Raw genomic sequence first — 25,141 nt, forward strand, 5'->3', positions numbered from 1 at the left:
TGTTCATTCGAAAAGCACTCCAGTTATTCTCTAAATCCAATTTATGGTTGCTCTGACTTTGTGTGAAAATGCTGATTTATTCCTGCCTGGAGAATCCCATGGATAGAGGAGACTGGCAGGCTGTGGTCCATAGGGTTGCAAAGACTCAGACAGAACTAAAGAAACTTAGCATGCATGCATGATGATTTATTATGACTGTATATTAAAATATATAGAATATACCCTTTTCACTGTAGCTTATGCCTTTTGTAGTCAAATAATTTTATGTATGTGGGTATATTTTTTTTTCTTGATTATTTCCCAGTGTTGTTTTTTTTTTTTATTCAACTATTTCAGGGGAGACATCCCCATAAAGATTTCCAGTATTAACTCTTCTTAATGCCTGACCAGGTAGGATCTGACTTAGATTCAGTCCACTCACATAAGTTTGATCCAAATAGAACATTTCTCCCATCATTTTCATCAGCTGAAACTGGTAACTCATTTGTATTTCAAAGATTCCAGGCCTTTAGGGGGCATTTCACACATCTTTAATTATGGATAATCTACTAGAGTGGACACAGTTTCCTGCCATTCATGAAACAATTGTGAAATAAAGGCTTTCCCCTGTTTGTGATTGAGTCCCCTCCCCATCCCACTCCAGAGCTTCAGTTCCGTTCAGTCGCTCAGTCATGTCCTACTCTTTGCAACCCCATGAATCACAGCACACCAGGCCTCCCTGACCATCACCAACTCCCAGAGTTCACTCAAACTCACATCCATCGAGTCAGTGATGCCATCTAGCCATCTCACCCTCTGTCATCCCCTTCTCCGCCTGCCCCCCCATCCCTCCCAGCATCAGGGTCTTTTCCAATGAGTCAGCTCTTTGCATGAGGTGGCCAAAGTATTGGAGTTTCAGCTTCAGCATCAGTCCTTCCAATGAACACGCAGGACTGATCTCCTTTAGGATGGACTGGTGGGATCTCCTTGCAGTCCAAGGGACTCTCAAGAGTCTTCTCCAACACCACAGTTCAAAAGCATCAATTCTTTGGCGCTCACCTTTCTTCGCAGTCCAACTCTCACATCTATACATGACCACTGGAAAAACCATAGCCTTGACTAGACAGACCTTTGTTGGCAAAGTAATATCTCTTCTTTTCAATATGCTATCTAGGTTGGTCATAACTTTCCTTCCGAGAAGTAAGCGTCTTTTAATTTCATGGCTGCAGTCACCATCTGCAGTGATTTTGGAGCCCCCAATATAAAGTCAGCCACTGTTTCCACTGTTTCCTGTCTATTTCCCATGAAGTGATGGGACCAGATGCCATGATCTTTGTTTTCTGAATGTTGAGCTTTAAGCCAACTTTTTCACTCTCCACTTTCACTTTCATCAAGAGGCTTTTGAGTTCCTCTTTACTTTCTGCCATAAGGGTGGTGTCATCTGCATATCTGAGGTTATTGATATTTCTCCCGGCAATCTTGATTCCAGCTTGTGTTTCTTCCAGCCCAGCGTTTCTCATGATGTACCCTGCATAGAAGTTAAATAAGCAGGGTGACAATATACAGCCTTGACGTACTCCTTTTCCTATTTGGAACCAGTCTGTTGTTTCATGTCCAGTTCTAACTGTTGCTTCCTGACCTGCATGTAGGTTTCTCAAGAGGCAGGTCAGGTGGTCTGGTATTCCCATCTTTTTCAGAATTTTCCACAGTTTATTGTGATCCACACAGTCAAAGTTTTTGGCATAGTCAATAAAGCAGAAATAGATGTTTTTCTGGAACTCTCTTACTTTTTCAGTGATCCAGCGGATGTTGGCAATTTGATCTCTGGTTCCTCTGCCTTTTCTAAAATCAGCTTGAACATGTGGAAGTTCACGGTTCACATATTGCTAAAGCCTGGCATGTAGAATTTTGAGCATTACTTTACTAGCGTGTGAGATGAGTGCAGTGCGGTAGTTTGAGCATTCTTTGGCATTGCCTTTCTTTGGCATTGGAATGAAAACTGACCTTTTCCAGTCCTGTGGCCACTGCTGAGTTTTCCAAATTTGCTGGCATATTGAGTGCAGCACTTTCACAGCATCATCTTTTAGGATTTGAAATAGCTCAACTAGAATTCCATCACCTCCACTAGCTTTGTTCGTAGTGATGCTTTCTAAGGCCCACTTGACTTCACATTCCAGGATGTCTGGCTTTAGGTGAGTGATCACACCATCGTGATTATCTTGGTCGTAAAGCTCTTTTTTGTACAGTTCTTCTGTGTATTCTTGCCACCTCTTCTTAATATCTTCTACTTCTGTTAGGTCCATACCATTTACATCTTAACAAATTCATTTCATGGGCACATATTTGATTCTTTAATATTTCTTCTGTTAAGTCTTTATTGAATTTGTTACAACATTTCTTCTGTTTTATGCTTTGGTTTTTTGGCCACAAGGCATGTAGGATCTTAGCTCCCTGACCAGGGATCGAACCCCTACCTCCTGCATTGGAAGGCAAAGTCTTAACCACTGGACTGCTAGGGAAATCCCTCAGATATTTGATTTTAAAGTAGGGAGGGGCTTTCTGAGTTTAGCAGCAGCAAAAGAAGAATCATAAGGGCAAAGATTGATAGATATCACAGCATAAACGTTTACAATTTCTGAGTCTCAAAATATCTTTGTAGCAAAGTTGTGTTCAGTTGCAAGGAAGGAAGAAAGCAGGAGAGAGATAGAGAAGGGGCAGGGGAGAGGGAGGGAGAAAGAGGAGGGAAGGGTGAAGGTAAGGAGAGAGGAGGGGGAGGCGAAGAAACCTTAATTTACTCTGGTGAAGAGTGTTGAAAGATTTATTTCATACAACAGGAAGCTTTCTGGATCATCTTCACTCTCAGTGAGGCTCCCCCTTGTGGTTGCAAGATGGCTGCTAACAGTCAGCAGCCATATTTACTTACTCAAGGAGAGAATTCACTTCTAGAAGTCCTTGGGCATTCTCTCTGAGGAGTGAGACATTTTTCTTTCTCAGAAACACCTAGAAAATGTCTTCTCATGGTTTATTAGCCAGAACCAAGAGCCATGGCCAGGACATGGTAAAAGGCAAAACGCCCAAAAGTCTTTGTAAATGTAATAAAAGGTTAACCTACTTCATATATAAAAAGCCCTTACAAATCATGAGGTGAAATTATGAATATGTGACGGACAAGAAAAGGTATGAAGAGAGAATTCATGGAAGAAAAAATTCAAATAGCTAGTGAATTTTTAAAAATAACACTCCTAATCAAAGCAATTTAATCATAGCATATACAGTAGGTTAGCTTGTATCAATTTAGTTAATTCTTTTTAGCTCTTCAAATGGTGGAGTTTGGTAAGGAGTACTTAAATATGTGGCAGTTGGAAATGGGTAATGGCAGCAATTCTCCTTTAGAATTAGAATTGGTGCATTGATACTCCTAAAATGCTATTTTAAAAAGCAGAAAACACCACAAGTACCATACAGTACGAGGCTGGTTAACTGAATTACATGCATGTTTCTTGCTGAGTACTGTGAGGCTGTTCAGAATCATGTTATAAGAAGGTATTTGATCACATGGGGAAATGTGCTTGATGTATAACATAAAAAGCATTGCAAAGCACTTTATGATTATTATGTGTTCTCAACTTTGTGTCAAATATGTGTATAACCAAAGAAGAAAAATGAGTACATTTGACTGCACTCAATTTTTTTTAAAAAGCAACTTCTCTATGGTAGTATATTACAAACAGTATCAAAAGATCATTGGCATACTGGAAAAAATATTTAAAACACTAATAACAAAAGAATGGTTCCCTTAATTTATATAGAGCTTGTACAAATCAGTAAAAAAAAAGATCCAAAGAAAATGGATTGAAAAAAAGGGAAATATGCAGTTTATAAAAAGGAATTTAAATGGAAAACCTACAGGGTCCTACTGTAGAGCACAGGAAACTCTGCTCAATGTTATGTGGCAGCCTGGATGGGAGAGGAGTTTAGGGGAGAATGGAGCCCACCTGAAACTGTCACGACATTGTTAATCAGCTATACTCCAATATAAAATAAAATTAAATAATTTCATCTTAACAAAACTATATTGTATTTATATTAGTTGGAAAATTATATTCCTGTTGATTCATTTTAAATCTGTTCCGACTTGATTGGTATATAATTAAGAAACTTCAGTCTTCAAATACTATGTTATAAAACATATCTTGGAAAATTAATAGATCAGGTACTAGAATTTTTTAGATCTGTTTCTGGATTTTCAGTAATATAGTGATAGCTGTGTGCACAAATATAAAACCTCAACGTCACTGAGAAAACTTAGCATTTTACTCTAGATTTTTCTCTGAATAGTAACATTTCTGTCTCACCCACAACATATTCTAGCATGAGCTATTCATTATTCTGACCATGTGGTACCTACTATTATGATAAATCATGCACGCAGACAGTGCAGTTGTATTCTCTTTTTACCCCCCTCTCTTTGGCATTGAGTAATAACCAGGAGTGATCTTTGTAGTTATTTAATCATATCATTTTCAACTTGTGTACATTTGAAGTGTTAAAAAAATATCTGTCCTTAGTAAGTGTGCTTCCTATCCTGCGATTCCTCCTAATGAATGTTCATTACAGGCCAAGACAGAAAATGGAAAGAGGAAGCATATTTGATGTAAGGACCTTTTCCAGATTACTTTCTTCTCCCTAGATTCTGAAATTCCCCTCCAGAAAGCATCCTCACTCGTATCCCCATCGGTGTGGACACTGGGGACTAATGGCATGTTTGGGGTACAGGGATATATTAAAAGAGCCAGACTCAACAAAACCCTGCTGCCACCATCACCCATTGCCTGCAGCAAGAGCCAGGCTCCTAACAAGAGCTGCAAATATTAATTGCATCCCTGTGTAGAAGCAGTTTTAGGTCTGAAAAATGACTGTTTCTCAAAGCCAAGCATTTGCCAGCAAAATATAATGCTTGACTTCAAGAAACTTACGTCAGATGTATGGCCCTGCTTTTTTAATGTTGAATTATTAGAAAGAGAAACATAAAGCAGCAAGGTACAAAAATATGTCAAGTATAAGTGCTTCTAAAAACCTGTTTTTAATGTATGTCCAGAGTCTAGCATAAGGCCTGGTATATAATAATGGAATAATGTTTTCTCTCCCTAGTCTGAGGAGTAATCACAATAACCAGATGAGAATCAAAGATACTGGTTGTCAGTGCCATGTGTGTGCACTGTGGATCAGAAAGAACCTCTAACACTTTAAAAGTTTTGTTCGTTATCGGTAGCTGTTGTGATAGAATATGAATATGTGTTCTTATAAAGCATCTGAAGCCTGCAAAGTAGTATGCAGGGAATGCTGGCCTCTCTAGGGAAAGATTCTTTCCACTCCACCCCCAAACTCCAAGCCAGCCGGGGAGCTGTCCCTCTGGCAGTGCTGACTTCCTTGAAAGAGCCTCACTGTGATAGGAAGTCAAGCTTCGTTTCATGGAGATTTCCTTCATTACATGTGGACTTTGACCAGATCTTACTTTTTAAGAGATTAGTTGTAGTTGTTTTCCAGCTATCTCATAGGCATATGTAGTATTCCCTAGAATATCATAGATGTTCCCATTTTTTCCTGGTTCTCCTATAAAAACCATTAAATACAGAAGGAATTTGGGAAATTCTGCTATTAATTGTTGTTGTTCAGTTCCTCAGTCATCTCTGACTCTTTGTGACCCTATGGACTGCAGCACACCAGGCTTCCCTGTCCTTCACCATCTCTCAGAGCTCTTATGTTAATAGACCAAACAAATGTTCAGTAACTCTTATTATGACACTGTGGCATAAGGGGATAGTGTATCTTGATCCCCTTCAAAATGAATGAGTAATCTGTGTACAAAGGATTCTGTAATTAAATATGTTTTAAAAATTTGGTTGAACAAAGTTAGAATAGATTTATTTACATGGAACTTCTCAGAGCTTTAAATATATCAAATGTATGTTATGAATCTCTGAAAAGGAATTGCAGTATGCAGCCTTCCTGAACTTACTGAAAATGGAACGCTTTTTTTTTTCCCAGGGGGCATTTCAAAGGCCCTGTGTCCCCAAATTCACTTTTGAAACTCAAAAGAATGTTGGGGTGCACCTTTGGCTGGGCCTTTCAAATACCGGTTATTGTCTGAGTTTTTGAGTGATCTAGGTAACCATTCAAAATTGAGATCATTTGCAAGCATCTGAAGCAAAGGTTACTAGGTTTTTTTGTGGTTTTTTTTTAAGGCATTCTGCATGTTCTAGATGCCAGACATAAAGGAAGAAAAGTCAGAACATTTGTTATATAAGATAAAAGCCCAACCTGTCCCCTGACCGGTTCATGAGCCACCTCCGTCTTAGATGACAGTGACTCTGTGGGTGGAGAAAGCAGCAGGTGTCTTCACACAAGCCTAAAACAGACACCTCATTGGATCTGCTGAAATGCCTAAACACTTGACCCATACCCTGAAGTTCTGTGTCAAGAAGCAGTTTTGAAATAGCCTTGACCTGAGCGATTTTGAAGATGAATGATCAACTTTGTACCTCTTCTTTTAAGGAAAAAAAAAAAAAAAGATTTTAAACCAAACAGAAGAAAGTAGCCGCTTCAGTAAACTCCACAGACTGTTTACTTTTGAACAAAATTGAATCCTGAAAGGCCCATCAGAATGACTTAACCTGTTAGCTGAAATAATTTTGCTTTCAAAATAATTGCAATTTGAGTTTTGACAGAGTTAATGTTAAGCTAATCTTCTGACAGTAGTTGACTGGGAGGTTCAGTTGCTTCTTGAAGTTACAGTTACAAGGAGGTTATCAGACTACAGCATTGTTGTATTAGCAACAGTTGTGGGCACTAAAGAATCGCTGGGCTAATGGATCTGACCAAGGCCAGATAGAAAACATATGAGTCCCAAATGAAGGTTCACAAGACCAAAGTAAAGCTCAGGGGTGATCGTTTCTAAATCATACACCCCTACACACACAGCTAAGTTCATCAGGATAATTTATAATGATCAAACTCACACATGTTCTTTTTTGGGGGGTGGGCATCTCTTTAGTTGAATGGTTTACATCTGTTTATTGACTGAAGATTTCGTTACTTAATCATTTCTTTTTAAATTTTCATTTTGTACTGGAATATAGTTGATTTACAATGCCGTGTTAGTTTCAGGTGTATGGCAAGATGATTCAATTATACACATACAGGTATCTATTCTTTTTCACATTCTTTTCTCATATAGGTCATTACAGAATTTTCAGAGTATTGATTAGAGCTCCCTGTGCTATACAGTTCGTTCTTGTTACCTATTTTATATATAGTAGTATGTATATGTTAGTCCCAAACTTGTTTTCTAAGTCTGTTTCTGTTTTGTAAATCCATTTATATCATTTTTTTTAGATTCCACTTACGTGTGGATGAGTCTTACTTTCTTCTTCATACATATTAACTTGCTATTCTGATTTTAAAAAAAAAAGGGTACTCTAGCATTTTAAAAATAGCACATCAGATCTTTATTCATGTTATCCCTCATGGAGATATTTGAGTTGAAAAGGAACAACTCAGAAAATGTTTTCTTTGAATCTTCCTTTAAAATAACTCTTGGAGAGGCCAGGCCTTCATTAATCAATCATGAGATATTCCAAAATGGATGTCGTATTCTAAATATGATGGGGTGTATGGATACCAAAGACAGATTTTGTGTACCCTACAATTTTGTCAAAGTTCAGCCTGGTACCTAAATAAATTCTCCTGTACCCCAACTCCTTGACACCCATAAACTGTTAGAACTTGGCCAGAAAATCTATATGGAAGATAGAAATCGAAAGATGATTCTACCAAAAGTTGTCCCTAGGCATAGAGGGCCTGGGAAGCTTAGAAGCTGGAATTTTGAAGGATTCTGGTTATAGAAACCAAGAGAATATCCAATTCAGGGCAACAGGGGGCTATTTGAAGACAGCCCGAATGGTCCTAGCACCCATAATGACTAGAAAACAAAAACATGAAGAACTAGAGAAAAACAGAAAGCTGATCTATGTTTGTTTTTGAAGTTAAACTGAAGATATATAATTGACCTGCTTCTTAATAGAGTGTAACCTAGAATCCTATATCTTTTGCAAAGTGTATCTTGTACTTTAATGACTGTCAGATGTTTTGCAATGCCTGACCACCGCAGAAGTACGTGCCAGAGGAAAACATGGTAGAATCAAGATGGTATTATAAAACATCTGGTTAGACATGACAGACTGTGTTTATATCCACTCCCTCTCAGAACCCCTCAATTAGCAGTTAAGGGATGAAAATTGGAGAAACCCACAAGGACAAATACAACCATAGTGGAAATAACAGCAGACAAGAGGCATCAATGTAATTTTGGAAGTGAACATGTGGTGAGTCCCCCAGGCCAGTGGAGAAAGCTGAAATCTAAGTGTCTGCAGAGAAGAAGGTGGACAAGCAAGCCAGATCACCCAGCCATGGGGCTGCAGGAAGATTCAGGGTGGGGAGGAACAGGTACCTCTGTAGGTAGGGGAGAGCGGTGGAGCTGAAGGGGGAGATTGGTTGAAACTCTAAGTGTGCGTACTAAGTCACTTCAGTCATGTCTGACTCTGCGACCCCATGGACTGTAGCCCACCAGGCTCCTCTGTCCATGGAACTCTCCAGGCAAGAATACTGGAGTGGGTTGTCATGCCCTCCTCCAGGAGATCTTCCCAACCCAGGGATCAAGCCCTCATCTCTTACATTCCCTGCATCAGTAGGCAGGTTCTTTACCACTAGCTCCACCTGGGAATCTGTATAAGAGCAGTTATATACCCAGGCCTCCCAGCCTCACAAAGCTGAGGGCTGCCTCAGTCTCATTTTGATAGAAGATAAGAAATTTACTCTGAAGAAACTGAACCAGAAAAGCTCTGGCTTAGGGATACCAGGAACCAGTGGAGAAGGGTTACACACCATATTGAAACCAAGTATATTAAGTGAAAGTCTAGATACTAAAGATTCCCTCCAGTCCTCTTCACTCAGAATTCTGGGAGCAAAGAGAAAACAATTTAAAATACAGACGTTCCTGGGGTCCCCCACAGCTGGTTGACCCCCACCTAATCACCCTGTAGTGAAGTCCACCACCCATATCCACACACACACACACACCCCCCACATCTTCTTTATCCATTCATCTGTCGATGGACATTTAGATTGTTTCCACGTCTTGCCTATTGTGTATAGTGCTAAGAGCAACATGCTTTTAAGAGGGCTATTTGTAGAACAAGGATGAGCTCTTAAAAGTGGGAAACATGATGATAAAAATGAAAGATTTAGTATCTGGCTTGCAAGATGAAGTTGAAAACATTCAGTCACTCAACAAATACTACTGGGTGGCTTCTATGTCCTTGGCTCTGTTTGAGGCAGTAGAGATTCGTCTGTGAACAAAAGAGGCAAAGATCCTGGCCTAGCAGAGCTTAAATTCCTGTAGAGGGAGAGCATAAACAATACAATAATATGTAAGTTACAGATGTTGTAAAGTGTGAAGTGCTGGAGGCAAGAGAAAAAATAGAGCCTGGTGCAGAGAATGAGGATTGCCAAGGCTGGGGGCGGGGTGGGGGAGGTGTGGGGGGGTGGCGGGTGGTGCAGCAGAGACAAGAGGAATTTTTACATATAATGGTTAGGGCCTGGTTTATTGGGAAGGTGAGATTTGTGCAGACTAGAGAGTGAGGAAGATAGCTAGGTGGTATCTGGAGGAAGATCCTTCCAGCAGAGGGGACAATTAGTGGAAAGGCCCGGAGACCAGCGGCTGGTGCAGGGCAGAGCAGGGTCCAGTGTGGCTGGAGTGAGCCAGGGAGAGGACAGTGGGAGGGGCTGCGTGGAGATTGTACCAGACTATGTGGGTCTTGTGGGCCACAGGAGGGACTTTGGCTTTCACTCCAGGCAAGACAGAGATGGAGCACAGTGGCAGAGTCTTAGGCAGAGAAGAGACAGGATCTGACTTTGGTCCTAAAAGGATCACTTGGCTGCGAAATTGACATGTATACACTATTGATACTCTGTATAAAATGGCTAACCAATGAGAACCTACTGTATACCACAGGAAACTCTACTCCGGGCTCACTGCTGACCTAAATGAGAAAGTGAAAGGTGCTCAGTCACGTCTGACTCTTTGTGACTCCACGGACTATACAGCCCATTAATTTCTCCTGGCCAGGATACTGGAGTGGGTAGCCTTTCCCTTCTCCAGGGGGGTCTTCTCAACCCAGGGATCAAACCCAGATCTCCCACATTGTGGGCGGATTGTTTACCCGCTGAGCTATCAGGGAAGCCTGACCTAAATGGGAAGGAAATCCAAACAAGAGGGGATATATGTTTGCATATAACTGATTCACTTTGCTGAACCGTAGAAACTAACACAACATTGTAAAGCAAATATACTCCAATAAAATTGTGTTTTAAAAGGAAACAATAAATTTTTTACAAAAATGAAATTGACTGTAGGGGGTCACGGTACTGAAGAGAAGAATTGGGTCCAAAATTCGGTAGCAGGGATGTGCCCTGTGGCTCTAATGTTCTCTTCTTATATATCTCAGTCGTAACTTCCAAGTTGGCCACTCTCTTCACCTCTATCTTCAGTTCCACCTAAGAAATGACTTGCTTGCCCTCTCCTCTGTCAGTCTGCCTTCTGCCTTACAGCGTCTGATAACTTCCTCGCCAGGTCCCGTCATATTTCCTTCAGCTTTCGGCTCCCTGTCTATTGCGTCCGATCCTAAAGCACACAGTATATTGTGGTTTCCACTTTCAGCGTTCATGTTGTTGATGAGGCCCTCTCTGGCTCCCTTGATTGTTGCTGAACCTCTCCAGGCATATTCAAATGCTCATTAAGCATTTGCTTATTGAATATAACAGTTAATTTTCTCCTTTCTGACACTCCATCATCAGGCAAAGTCCTCTCTGGAGTCCTCTTTATATGACTTGAAGAACTCCACAGTTTAAGCTCTTTAAACAAAGAGGGAAATGGGAAAAATCTGTCTCATACCTTAAATTTCAACCTTCAGACCCTTGATGAGAAAATTAACAACAGCCTTTCCCACACAAATGCAAACTTCTATGGGAGCGTATTGGTTTAAACCAACTAGGCTTTGATTATAAGGAAAAATACATGAATTTTTTTTTTTTTTTTTTTTGCATAGAATCATTTGTCTCTGTAGTGTCTCATTGCTACTTTTTCTCTGATGTTAGAAAAGTAAATAAAGCCTAAGGGACTCCTGATAAAGTTGATGGTGTGACTGCAAGCTCATGAAAGTCCTCTCCCCTAAATTTGCTGAAATGAACAAAAATGTAAAAGTAACATTTTAAAAGGTTATTATTAAAATGTTCGTTTTGATCATAAAGGAGAGCACGCCATCAACCCTGAAAGCAAGAAAAGTTCCCAAGTTCATACTATAAACTTGAGAAGTGTTATCCAAAAACTGAAATTGGACCGAATTGAAAGACGCTGCTAAAAAGAAATATATGTATTCTTCAAAGACAAGAATGAAATGTGGAAAAGTACAAGGAGGGAATTCTGAAAAGTCTCACTGTTTTTCAAGGCTCTGGCCTTATGTATAAGGGTTCCTAGAGAGAAGGGTTGGTACAACCACCTCCATCAGGAACCCTTTCTTCCATCAAGAGGACTGATCCCCACCCCAACCCCCACCAGGCGAGAAGAGTACATCAGTAAGTAGGCGAGACTTTGGTACGTCAGTAAGTGGGCATGAAAGAGGGGAAGCTTCTGCTGGGGATAATTCCTACGGCCAAACCAAGGAAAAGCTTCACAAGACACAGGGAAAGACTGTGTGTCCCCAGCCAAGCCAAAAGCCGATGATACCCCCCTTACTCACTGAAGCAAAGCTCCGATGCATTGATTCCATTCGTATTAAGGAAAGAAGTCAGTGGTCATCCACAGCCCCAGCTCTCTCTCCACCATTCTTGGGCAGCTGAAAGCCCAGATAAGGCATATCAATCATGGACACCCAGTCCATGTTATCATTAGAAGAATAAAATAACACACCATCAAACACTATCCAGGGCAAATGGCATACTGAGGAGGAATGGTTCACATTCATCAGAGTTTCCAGGCCACACTGACTGGTGACCGAGGCAGAAAATCTGCACAAACAAAAAGAGAAAGTAGCACAGGGACTTGCCTGGTGGTCCAGTGGCTAAGACTCTGAGCTCCCAATGCCAGGGACCCAGGTTCGATCCCTGGCCAAGGAACTAGATCCCACATGCCGCAGCCAAATAAATAAACAAATAAATGTTTAAAAGGAAAGAAAGTAGCACAGCCTCCTGAAGACAAGGCCTAGATTTCAAATAGTCCTACCCACCGATGCATACTGAGTTCCAGATACCCGCCAGACACTATTTTCAGTGTCCTGTGTATAGTGAAACCTTTAATCTTCACACCACTGCTACAAGATCAGCACCATCATCATCCACATCTTTTTTAAATTTAATTTTATTTTATTTTTGGCTGTGCTGGGTCTTGGTTGCCGTGCTCGGACTTTCTCTAGTTGTGGTGAGCGGGGTCTGCTCTCCAGTTGCGGTGCCCAGGCTTCTCATTGCGGTAGTTTCTCTTGTTGCAGAGTACAGCCGCCAGAGCGTTGGCTCAGTAGTTGTGACGCATGGGCTTAGTTGCTCCGTGGCACGTGGGCTCTTCCCAGACCAGGGGTTGAACCCATGTCCCCTGCACCGGCAGGCGGATTCTCAACCACTGGACCACCAGGGAAGTCCTATCATCCTCATCTTATGGATAAAAACGCGAAGGCACAGAGGGATTGGGAAGTTTGCCCCAGTTCACCCAGCTGGCTGGAGTGGGCCAGGATTTTGACACAGTCTGGTCCAGAGCCTGTTCTCCACTCCTCTGCCCTTATACCCCAGGAAACAAGTATTTTAGGCAACTGCTTTGTACTCTCAAGGAAATTAAAGAGAATAGAAATTTACTGGCCATGCATCCTTTTTTGGAAGCTACTGGAGGGAGGGAAACCAAGATGAAGACGTTAAGTTCAAGAATCGGGGATCTAATGTGGAAGAGACCTTTAAAAGTCCCAGAATAGGAACTGTGGAGTGAGCTCAAAGAGCATGCGGACATAGGGAGCATCAAAGAAAACACATTCTAGTGATGAGCTTGACAATTGGAAACATTGTTGCTGATCATTTGATGAGTCTGGTAGAACATTTGGAAAAATTAGCATAAGTATTTAGGAAATAAGGCACATTTTTAAAAAACCAGACAGTTATTACCTGTAAAAGCAAGTTTATATAATAAAGTAAAGGAATGGTAGCCAATTATGCTCCTTAGCACAGTGATGAACCAAATTCATATATAACATATATTATGTATACATGTATTATACAAATTATTCATGCAACCTATAATATAGCTAATATAACATGTAACAGTATAAACACTTTAAAATTTTGATGTAATTATTATTGAGTGATAAAGGAATAGTAACAGTGATGATGAAAGAGCTAACTCACCAACTTTTGTAATTTGGATAGGGTCTAAAAAGATTCACCAAGAAATAAGAGCCTATATGTATTATCTGTAAATACCAGAAGCAATTAGAATAGCTGGAATGGAATGACACTGTAAGCTGAGGCAGTGGGCTTAGGTGGGCAACTGTCTTTTTTTATAGTATTTTTGTGCTGTTTGATTTTTTAGCTACACAAAACCTAATTTAACCAAGACACAGATGAAATCTCCAAGGCTGTCAAAAACAAACAAAAAACCCTACCCCTTAAAAAGCACTTACACATTTTTTTTCAGATTACTGAAGAGTCTAACCAAAAACATTTTAACAAAAACCTCTATAAAACACTTCTTAAAAATTAAAGATTGATTTCCTATATAGATGTGGCTCCAGGGAGTCTTAATAGCCTTTCTCTTAAAAAAAAAAAAAAAAGCAACAAACAGTATGAGAATTTAAAAATGTGTTTTCTTTAAGCAATTGAATCACACACTTCCACCCTGTAATTGTACTCTTGGTTTTTCAAGATACTAAAGAAGGGACCTCTATTTTAGCACTTGGGTGGAGGCCTCACACGGCCACGTGTGTGATGGATTCAGCTACAGGAGGAAAGGCATCTTGGCACACACAGCCATGAGTCACTTCTCACTGCCTCTTTGTCTCTATATATTCTGCTTATACATGAGCTCCAGGTTCATCACAAATTGCTCTGGTCGTGTTTCCCTCACATGTCACGGTTTCTCTTGATCCGTTAGTTCCTCTTTGGGGTCCGTGAATGGCCTCCGCATGTTAGTGCAGCAGGCTGGAAAGGAGGGGCAGTGCAACCTCGTGGGATGTTTAGGAACCTTTGTGAAAACCAGCCTAAAATGGCTAAATGAAAGAGGCATCGGGGAGCTCTCCTCAGTGTTCTGGGGTGTCCTAATGGGAAGGAAATCTAAAAAAGGGCGGCTATATGGATACAAATGGTTGATTCACTTTGCTCTGCAGCAAGGAATTACTATAACATTATGAAGCAACTATACTCCAATAAAAGTTAATAAAAAAATTTTTTAATCACCTGGGGAAAAAAATAGAGAAAGAAAACGGCATCACAGGACTTCCATGGTGGTGCCGTGGATAAGAATCCACCTGCCGGTGCAGGAGACGAGGGTTCAATTCCTGGTCCAGGAACATCCCACATGGCACGGAGCAACTTAACGTGTGCACCACGGCTACTGAGCCCACGTGCTGCAACTGCTGAAGCCTGCACGGTCTGTCTACAGCCTGTGCTCCCAACAAGAGACGCCACCCCACTAAGAAGCCCACGCACCGCAATGAGGAGGAGCCCCCCTCGCCACTAGACAGAAGGTGATGCAGCAATGAAGACCCAGCACAAACATACATAAATAAATACTATTTTTTGAAAAAGGCATCACCTAAGTTTTTCTGTGAGAAATTGGTGGCCACAGATGGGGATCTAAGAAGAAATAAAAGAACCCTGAGCAATCCTGGAGAATTCATACTGTGTGGGCTTTGAATTAGAGGTTGAATTTCTTGGTCCTGAGAGTCCAGAGACAGGGAGGGAAATAGTACCATCAACCTAAGAATTCAGACAGTCATTTAAGTAGCAGCAGTGAGTATCACCTGGACGATGGTGGCAGTTCGTCCGAGGAGGTTATCCAAGAAAACAGTGAGGAAGTTTGGGGTCTTGGGACTCTAGTAGCAGAAAGGAAAAGAAAGCAATTTATACTGGAAATACTGCACAAGAAAAGATACATTTGGTAATAGCATAGTTAGGGGAAGAGTCAATGATGAAGATTATACCATATTTCTTTTTACTTGAGAGGTTGAGAAGGATGGGATCCTGAGACAAATATAAGTAATCTATGACTTCACTATGCTTGGATAAAGCAGGCACTGAAATGTTTACATATTGTCTGATTGATTTCTGAGCACTGCAAACATTGGACATAGATTCTGTGATATCATTCATCTGTTTTTTTACCCTTTCCCCAGGAATACATCTAAATTCACAGGAGTTTACATAACACCCAGGGAGGGGGGCTGCACAGACCGTGAATAAATCAATTCGTAACTCCACTGCAACATTATAGTAGCAGCCAATGTGTGTAGTCTGTGCAAAGCTAGGTTTCATAAAAGAACTGTGGATGTTGATGGCTTTGGGTTCTGACTCATCTTGCTTCCTTTCAACATTCTTAAAATATTTATCCAAGGATAATGGTATTTTGGCTTTCTTCTTTTCGTGACCTTAGAGTTAGAACAGGGCTCTGCTTCAGACTCCACACGCTTCTTTGTGGATAATAAACCCCCTAGACTCTGAGTCAAAATGATGGGTGTGCCTCCTGGCACCATCTGTTGGTGGCAGGCAGAATTGACATGCTTCGGCTTGGGCTGATCTTATGATGTATGCAAATTTCCAGGTTGAGCATCTAAGTAAAGGAGCGTCTGTGATTTCAAAGTGATCCAGCAACATCTTCCTTTTTTTATTTTCCTCGATCATGAAGGTGTGGCGGGGCACCCTGGCCCGCATGCGGTACAAGAGGACGAAAGCAGCGCTGACGATTATCAGATACTACCGTCGCTACAAGGTCAAGTCCTACATCCACGAGGTGGCCAGGCGCTTCCACGGCATCAAGACCATGAGGGACTACGGCAAGCACGTGCAGTGGCCAACCCCGCCGAAAGTTCTTCACCGTTTCGAGGAGGTCCTACAGGCAGTTTTTAATAGGTAAGAACCTGTGGATATGTGCAGCGTCCACGTATGACAGCACACTTATTAGATAAAGTTACAAACCTGAGGCCATGATATTAGCTCTGCTGTTTGCTATATTTTTCCCAGGTGGCTCAGACGGTAAACAATCTGCCTGCAACGCAGGAGACACAAGTTTGATCCCTGGGTGGGGAATATCCCCTGGAGGGGAGGGCATGGCAACCCTCTCCAGTATTCTTGCCTGGAAAACCCCATGGACAGAGGATCCTGGCGGGCTACAATTCATGGGGTCACAAAGAATTGGATACGACTGAGCATCTAACACTTCCATTGGCTTTTACCTTGTGTCTCCACCTTCATGATTTCACTGTCAAAGGGCATCTGCTTACCCCTCAGAAAATAGAACAGTCTACGTATTTTTCCTGTAGCAGTGGTCAGTGGTATGCCACAAGGCCCAGGTCAAGCCATGTTTAAGATAAGCTATTAGCATGATGTCTCTACTTTCTTCTATTTTTTGCTCTTAGAATTACCACATATCACTCATACTAGGAAGTCTGTTATCCTTTCAGAGCAGTGGTTCTCTGTCCACAGCTGACATTCACAAAAAGTTTGTAAAATACAGTGAGGCCCAGGTCCTACCTCTGAAAAGTCCTGTTTAATGGTGCTGGGGAGCACAGCCCAAGCGGAGGTCCTGGGTGATTTTAAAATAAAAGAAAGAAAACACTGTTATAGAGCAAGCTATTTTTAAAAACAAGTAAGTACATAAATTAACATCCATGTCACATTTGATACCTTCCCAGCTAATCTTCATTTTTTTTATAAACTTCCCTGAATCTGACTTTGTAGTTATTCATAGCTTCTTTCTTCTTGTTTTTTTAAGCTTGTTTGTTGCCAGCATGCACCAGATATATTTAGCTATGTCTTACATACAGCATCTAGTCACATAAACAAAGTTGTATGTATGTTTTTAGTCCCTAAGACGCGTCTGACCCTTTGCAACCCCAAGCACTGTAGCCCTCTAGGCTCCTCTGTCCATGGGATCGTCCAGGCAGGAGTACTGGAGTGGGTTGCCAGTTCCTTTTCTAGAGGATCTTCCTGACCCATTGCAGGTAGATTCTTTAGCTCTTGAGCCGTTGTTGTTCAGTCCCTAAATCGTATCCTACTCTTTGTGACCCCACGGACTGCAGCACGCCAGGCTTCCCTGTCCTTCACTATCTTCCAGAGTTTCCTCAGACTCGTGTCCATTGAGTCAGTGATGCTATCCAACCAGCTCATCCTCTGAGCCTCTGGGGAAGCCCTATAAACTAAACTGTGCTAAATCGCTTCAGTCATGTCTGACTCTTTGCAACCCTATGGACTATAGCATGCCAGGCTCCTCTAAGCTAATGGTTCTCAAATATGGTCATTTGGCATCATGGTATTCTACCAAGTACACCATGAACTGATTGATGTGTTGAATGTAAACTGGTGGCAAATATCAAAAGATTAAAAAAAAAAAAAGATTTTTTTTTTTTTAAAAAGGGAGGAAAGCTCTTTGATATGTATCTCATTTGCTTTCAAAAAAAAAAAAAAGGTTTGCTCATACAAAGAAAAAAATAGGACAGGAGAAAATTAATGAACGCAAAAGAACCTCAACCCTCCACTGTCCAGTGTGACCCATAACTGTCAGCTGTAAAGCTCAGCAGAGCCTTCTTAGTGTGCAGATTCATTTTTTCCATGAATTATATCATCTGTCACCTGCACTTTTTACATAATCTAAAAAGTAAGGAAGCAATACCTGAATACATGTCATTTTTTAAGGGACATAATATAGAATTTTATAGGATATAAAGTTGAAATCCTCCACACTGTCTCTTGTCTTTTCTTTCTTTCCCCTAAGATAAGCGCTTATTAACAATTAGTTTGTACCCTTCTAAATCTTTGTCTATACATTTACAAGCATATAATGCCCATATAAGAGAAGTATGATATAGTGGTTAAGAACGTGAACACTGGAATCTAGCTGCCACTGACCAGCTGTGTAACCTTGGACAAATGAATTAACCTCTCTGTGCCTCTGTTTTCTTCTCTGGAAAAGGGCCGTTATCATAGCACCCATTCATAGGGTTCTGAAAGGATTATGAGTAAATAGATATAAAGCATTTCAGATAGTGCCTGCACATAGTAAGTACTGTGGAACTGTTTGCTCATACTATCTGGGTTTCTTTCCCTCTCTTTATTTCCACAGTTCAGTTCAGTTGCTCAGTCTTGTCCGACTCTTTGCAACCCCGTGGACTGCAGCACGCCAGGCCTCCCTGTCCATCACCAACTCCCGGAGTTTACTCAAATTCATGTCCATTGAGTCGGTGATGCCATCCAACCATCTCATCCTCTGTCGTCCCCTTCTCCTCCTGCCTTCAGTCTTTCCCAGCATCAGGGTCTTTTCAAATGAGTCAGCTCTTCATATCAGGTGGCCAAAGTATAGGAGTTTCAGCTTCAGCATCAGCCCTTCCAATGAATATTCAGGACTGATTTCCTTCAGAATGGACTGGTTGGATCTCCTTGCAGTCCAAGGGACTCTCAAGAGTCTTCTCCAACACCACAGTTCAAAAGCATCAATTCTTCTGTGCTCAGCTTTCTTTATAAGCAGGAATCTATGTGTGGCTGTATGACTTTACTTAAAAATAAGTCTTGGAGACCTGTCCATCACAGTAAATAAAGATCTATGTTATAATTTTAGCAGCTGCAAAGAATTATTGATTTTGATAATGTTGCAGTGTAGACTGTACAGTCTTCTTTTTTAAGGCTTGGAGGTTTTATGTATGGCCTAGAATTGATTATTTTGTGTAAAATTCAGTTGATTTACTCAGCAAATATTTACTGAGCACCTGCTGTGTCAGAGCCACTGACCTAGGTTTCGTGTGGATACAGTGATAAATAAGAAAGCTGTGAAAGACCGTCCCCAGCCTTCTTAAGACTTACAGTCAATGAGCATTTTGAAAATAATACATCTGCTCTGTGTGTTGATTGTACACACACACACACACACACACAGAGTCTTGCCAGTTGGATTAATCTGGTTCAAAGGCACTCTTTTCCTGTAAAGGGCCAGATAGTAAATATTTTAGGGCTTATGGGCTCCACATGGTCTTTGTCACGTAGTTTTGTTTTGTTGAACACGTAAAAACTATTCTTAGCTCCATGGGTGAGATTTGGCACGGGCTGTGGTTTACCAACCCCTGGTCTCATTGCTGCATGGTATTTAACTGATCCTTGCACTTTTGATCTGTAGAATCCTGAGAGAAGTGTGTTCAAGGATTTTGCTCTGAATCGCGGGGCCTTGTTTTCTTATAACATCTCTGTGCTTCTAGCTTCAGCCACCTTCTCATTCCTCACAGCAGTTCTTTTTCATCCTGGGAAGGCCGGGTGCCTTCCTCGCACCCAGCTTCTTCCTGGGGTCAAGGCTGCTGAGCTTGTCGGCAGCAGCTGTTGTCCGCTGCATGTATTTAGGAGATGGAGGTTTGCTTGATCAGGAGGAGAAGTGTGTGCTCATCCCCCGCCCCGCCCGCCTACCCCCCAGGTTGGTTGGGTCAGATCTGAATTCCCCAGCACAGCTCTTTGCCACAGGCCCCTGGGGTCAGTCCGCGGTGGACCCGGTCCTGGGCCACGGTGGGCAGTGAAGAGGGGACAGACTGACCCAGCACATGGCCTCCATGGCACTGTGGGTTCTGGCCCCGGCTCTCTCCCTGACACCCCCTCTTCGGTCCCCCTCCCGCAGGTTCCTGCTCCGGCTCACAGGACTCCTTGCTGTCCCCTCAGACACCAAGCCAGCTCACACGTTAGAATCTTGGTGCTCACTGTTTTCTCATCCTAAACACTCTTGCCCAAGCATCCATACAGCGGCCCCGCCACTTCCTGCTCCTCTGTCCTTGTCAGGGTGCCTCCAGACCAGCCTCGGCGTCTGACGCCTGCTCTCTGCTCCTTCCCTCTGTCGCACTCCTCTCCCCGGTTCCTTGTCGTGTTTTCTTTCATAGCCCTAATTCCATCATCCACACTGGGTGTCTACTCACTCGCTTATTTCTCATCTGCCTCTGCTTTCTGGGGCTTCCCTGGTGGTTCTGTGGTCAAGAACCTGCCTGCTGATACAGGAGACATATGAGATGTGGGCTCAATCCCTAGGTTGGGAAGATCCCCTGGAGGAAGGCATGGTAACCCTCTCTAGTATTCTTGCCTGGAGAACCCCATGGACAGCGGATTCTGGTGGGCTACAATCCATGGGCTCACAAAGAGTCGGACATAACTGAGCAACTAACACTAAACTCTGCTTTCTAGAACATCAGCACCTAGCAGAAAGGGTCTGTCTGTTTACAGCTGTGCCTCTGCTCCCTAGAACAGCATCTGAAGTTTAGTAAGTGCCTAGAAAACATTTGATGAGTGAATGAATGATGAAGCCAGAGTTCTTATGCCCTAACTATAGATATTAAGAGAGTCCATGTATCCCTAAGTTCTGGTTGCTTCCAAAACATGCAAACAGCAAAGGAAGTTTTACAAAAATCTCTCTCCACATAAAACTGTTACGTCGTTTAACACGTTCTATGTATATTTTGGAGGGTTTTTTTTTTTTCAGGGTGATGTGGAAGTAATTTAATTCTACTTAAAGGCAGCTTCAGTTATTTTTGAGAATGAATAGGATGGTATTTTTAAAGTCTTAAAACATTTTGTTTGTTTACTTATAGATGGAGAGCATCCCAACTTATCAAGACCATACCTGCTTCAGACTTGCCTCAAGTGAGAGCAAAGGTTGCAGCCGTGGAAATGTTGAAGGGTCAAAGGGCTGACCTTGGGCTCCAGAGAGCCTGGGAGGGCAACTATCTTGCTTCGGTAAGTCCAAGGGAACAAAGTGCAATCTACTTCCGCTCCTTTAACAAAGAAAGAGAAGACGTTTTCTCCAGGAATTTATAGAAAGACTAAGACACCTTCAGAAGCTAAATCTTACGGGAGATACTAAACTAACAGACTGTACTGCTTCTAAGTGTACCACATGGGTATGTCCCTCACTTTAAAGAGAGTTATCAGGACTTCCCTGGTGGGCCGGTGGTAGAGAATCTCCCTTGCAATGCAGGGGACACTGGTTTGATCTTTGGTTGGGGAAGTAAGATCCCACATCCTCAGGGGAACTAAGCCCTGAGCCACAATAATTGAGACCGTGCTCGAGAGCCTGTGAGCCACAACTAAAAGCTGATGCAGCCAAATAAATAAATATTAAACCAGAAAGAGAGAGAGAGTGTTCTCTGCCTTCTATCCATATGAATTAGGTACATGCAATAACCTGGCTTTGATCATTTAAACCTTCTCTTGCATAATTCAGCAACTATTTTTAATTACCCACCTTTGTATCAGTTATTCCCAGCGCTGTATTTCATCCTCTCTCCCATTCTTGATTTTTAAAATATTCTAGGATCTTTGGTGTTAGAATAACCCTTTAGTAGCTTATCATCTGGGGTGGGGAGGTGAAAAGGACCTGTGTGAAAATACATGAGCAGAGGTATAAAGCAGTAACAGATGATGTTTTCATCTAAAATGTTAAGCACGCACCTTTTACCACGTTTCCTGTCTCTTTCAGAAACCAGATACACCTCAGACCTCAGGCACATTCGTGCCCGTTGCGAATGAACTAAAACGGAAGGACAAATACATGAACGTCCTCTTCTCCTGTCACGTCCGTAAGGTAAGGCAGGCTGGAAACAGACCTCCCTGGAAAGAAAAGACTGATTCAGGTGAAACTGACTTAGCTATGACCACAGCCAGACGGAACAAGAGGTCCATGACTGGCTACATCATCCACAGGCTCTACCTGCTTATATGGTGAAGCACTGACGGAATGACTGAAGTGACTACAATATTAGGGTTAGGCTATAAAGTCTAATTAGGGAAGTGAATATTTCCAGGCAGGAGGAAACGTGGACATACCCCTAAGAATGAAGAACAGGAAAAGTGGTAGCTACATGGGTAAATACATTACCTTTTTCCTATCACTTAAATCTCTTTAAAAGATCACTGACTGTACTTCAGTGTTCATAGCAGCATTCTTCACAGTAGTTAAAGGTAGAAACAGCCCAAATGTTCATCAACAGATATTTGAATAAAGAATACACATATCCATCCAATGGAATACTACTCAGCCATGACGGGATGAAATGCATGCTGCAGGGTGGATGCACCTTGAAGATATTATCTAAGTGATAAGACACAAAAGGACAAGTATTGTTTGACTCCACTTCCATGAAATATCTGGAACAGTCAAATTAATAGAAATAGCAAGTGGAACTGTCATTACCAGGCGCTGAGAGGAGTGGGTAGTGTATGTGTTCTTACCTAATGGATGTTAGCATTCAGATATTCTGTGGAAGAAGAGATCAACTCAATATTATACCGACTTTTTAACAAACTAGAGAGCAGCCTGTTTTAAACGTCGAATGAAATGTCACCGTGGAAAGCTTGCTGGTAGTATCTTGGTTACCAAAGTGTAGAGTCGAATTCTGAACTCTAGATCCAGAAATTCTATTTGATCAGTATACCTAGAGTTCATGAGACAACCAAGAAGTGACTTTTGCTAACCAGATTCGCACACCCACACAAAACAGTATAAGCCGTGATGCCAGTTTTTTTAATTTGACAAAGGAATGTCCCATTTTAGTGAATTCTCATACCCACTATCTGGGATACTTCCTTTCTAGTATCACGGTCAAATTAGTCATCAGGACAACTGATCAGAGAGAGCCGGGTGGTTTTGGGAATTACATCATCTGCTTAGAAAAACCTGGCATCCCTAATTCTATCTTTCTAGTGATGACAATTTGATGTCTGACAACATGTGTCTCCCTAGGTCCTACTGCAGAAAAACAAACGGAAAATGTTTTAGTCATGCTTCTGTATTTCTAAGTGCAATGCAAAATAATACACTGTGTTTCTTCACATCATAGCTTACATAATGTCATCTTTAGCAACTTTCCAGTCGTCCAGGACATATGTAGGTAAACTTGATATGATTTTAGTCAAGTCCTCTTCTTTATGTTTTGGTTCTTTCTGAAACAATCGCTTTCCATAGCTACAGCCATAAAAGGGCTTCCCAGGCGGTGCTAGTGGTAAAGCACCTACCTGCTTAATGCAGGAAACATTAGAGACATGCATTTGATCCCTGGGTCAGGAAGATTCCCCTGAAGGGCATAACAACCCTCTCCAGTATTCTTTCTTCCCTGGAGAATCCCCATGGACAGAGGAGCCTGGCAGGCCACAGTCCATAGGGTCACAAAGAGTAGGATGTGACTGAAGCGGCTTAGCACACACACAGCTATAAAATGTCCTTTAAGGTGGGAAACCTGTGCAAATAGTTCAGTTCAGTTCAGTTGCTCAGTCATGTCCGACTCTTTGCGACCCCATGAACTGCAGCACGCCAGGCCTCCCTGTCCATCACCAACTCCCAGAGTTCACTCAAACTCATGTCCATCAAGTCGGTGATGCCATCCAGCCATCTCATCCTCTGTCGTCCCCTTCTCCTCCTGCCCCCAATCCCTCCCAGCATCAGAGTCTTTTCCAATGAGTCAACTCTTCCCATGAGGTGGCCAAAGTACTGGAGTTTCAGCTTCAGCATCAGTCCCTCCAGTGAACACCCAGGGCCGATCTCCTTTAGGATGGACTGGTTGTACTCTCACCCATAATGTGTTTTCTCCTGGTCTGACTCCAGGGAAACTTTATATCTGGCCCCTGTGGAGCTGACAAAACCTACAGACAGATCCCTAGAAGTGTTCAGGCAAGAGCAAGATAACTAGAGATTTTTCTCTGGTTGAGGATTTTAGCTTGGGTAATAGAAGAAATCAGATAAGAGCCTATCTAACACTGAATCTGTGATCAAGTTTTTCTATTACTTTATGATTTAAGAGGAAGAAAAATTATGTCCCTTCCTATGTTAGAATTACTTTAAATCTGAATTTATAAATTCACATTTGTTTCGAAAACATTTGTCTTTGATTTGTTTTGATTTAGCTAAGTTATGCAACTCAAAGCTTTTCCTTGGTTACATTAATGTCCTTCCCACTCACTTGATTTATGCATTAAGGATGATTTGAGCTGCTAAAGCTCAAGGTAAAGACTTATGACCTGTGCTCCTTAGAAATTACATTTCTGCATAAAAAGAATGTAATATTTCTAAACAGTGCTTCAGTGGAATTGTTGCTTTGAGGGTTTTGTCTGTTGGTTTCCAGATTGACTCATGGACATATCATCTGAAGAGCTAGAGTCTGCACTTGAGCACTATGGCCTACTGTTTTTCAAATCTTGCGTGACCTTGAGAAGTGATGCAACAAGTTGTTTTTTTCCATATTCGTTTGCAGCACACTTAATCTGTTTCCCCGTGTGATCTCACAAAAGATGAGGAGCCCGACTTTTACTTGCTATTCAAATTCCATGTTAGAGGTTCTTTGTTTTCCATATCCTAAGATGGATACAAATGACTAGTGTTCTCCAAGAGGGTTTTCACAAACCAGTGTTCCCTTAAATATGATTTTTTTTTTAAAGAATTCTACAAGTAAGTGTATTCAGGAAAAAAGTGTGCAAGTGTTAGTCGCTCAGTCACATCTGACTGTTTGCAACCCCATGGACTGTAGCCCACCGGGCTCTTCTGTCCATGAAATTTCCCAGGCAAGAATACTGGAGCAGGTTGTCGTTTCCTACTCCAGAGGATCTTCCTAATCCAGGGATCGAACCCGGGTCTCCCACATTCTTTACCATCTGAACCACCAGGAATGATGGGTTAAACATGCTCTTATAATGCAGAATTGTATGAAACTTGATGTATCGGTGGGCTCTGAACACCCCAGGGGAGGCTGTGGTTTGCAGTTCCTCAAACCAGTTTGACTTGGAACCCTGTCTCTCACAAAGCATCGCAGGAGGTTGTGCAAAACAGCTTGGAAAAACTATGCAGAAACTC

At 41.8% G+C, this 25,141-nt stretch overlaps 1 protein-coding gene across 1 annotated transcript in view; it reads left to right on the forward strand.

Annotated features, from left to right (window-relative positions):
* MYO1D (myosin ID) overlaps nt 1-25,141 on the forward strand; it is a 356,856-nt gene that overhangs the window by 183,737 nt on the left and 147,978 nt on the right. Inside the window, exons 17-19 of the mRNA XM_027519558.1 lie at nt 15,971-16,194; nt 20,892-21,036; nt 21,779-21,883. Coding sequence (XP_027375359.1) covers nt 15,971-16,194; nt 20,892-21,036; nt 21,779-21,883 — 474 coding nt within the window. The remainder of the gene's footprint in view (nt 1-15,970; nt 16,195-20,891; nt 21,037-21,778; nt 21,884-25,141) is intronic.

Source organism: Bos indicus x Bos taurus, chromosome 19 (genome assembly GCF_003369695.1).
Source record: "Bos indicus x Bos taurus breed Angus x Brahman F1 hybrid chromosome 19, Bos_hybrid_MaternalHap_v2.0, whole genome shotgun sequence".
NCBI lineage: Eukaryota > Metazoa > Chordata > Mammalia > Artiodactyla > Bovidae > Bos > Bos indicus x Bos taurus.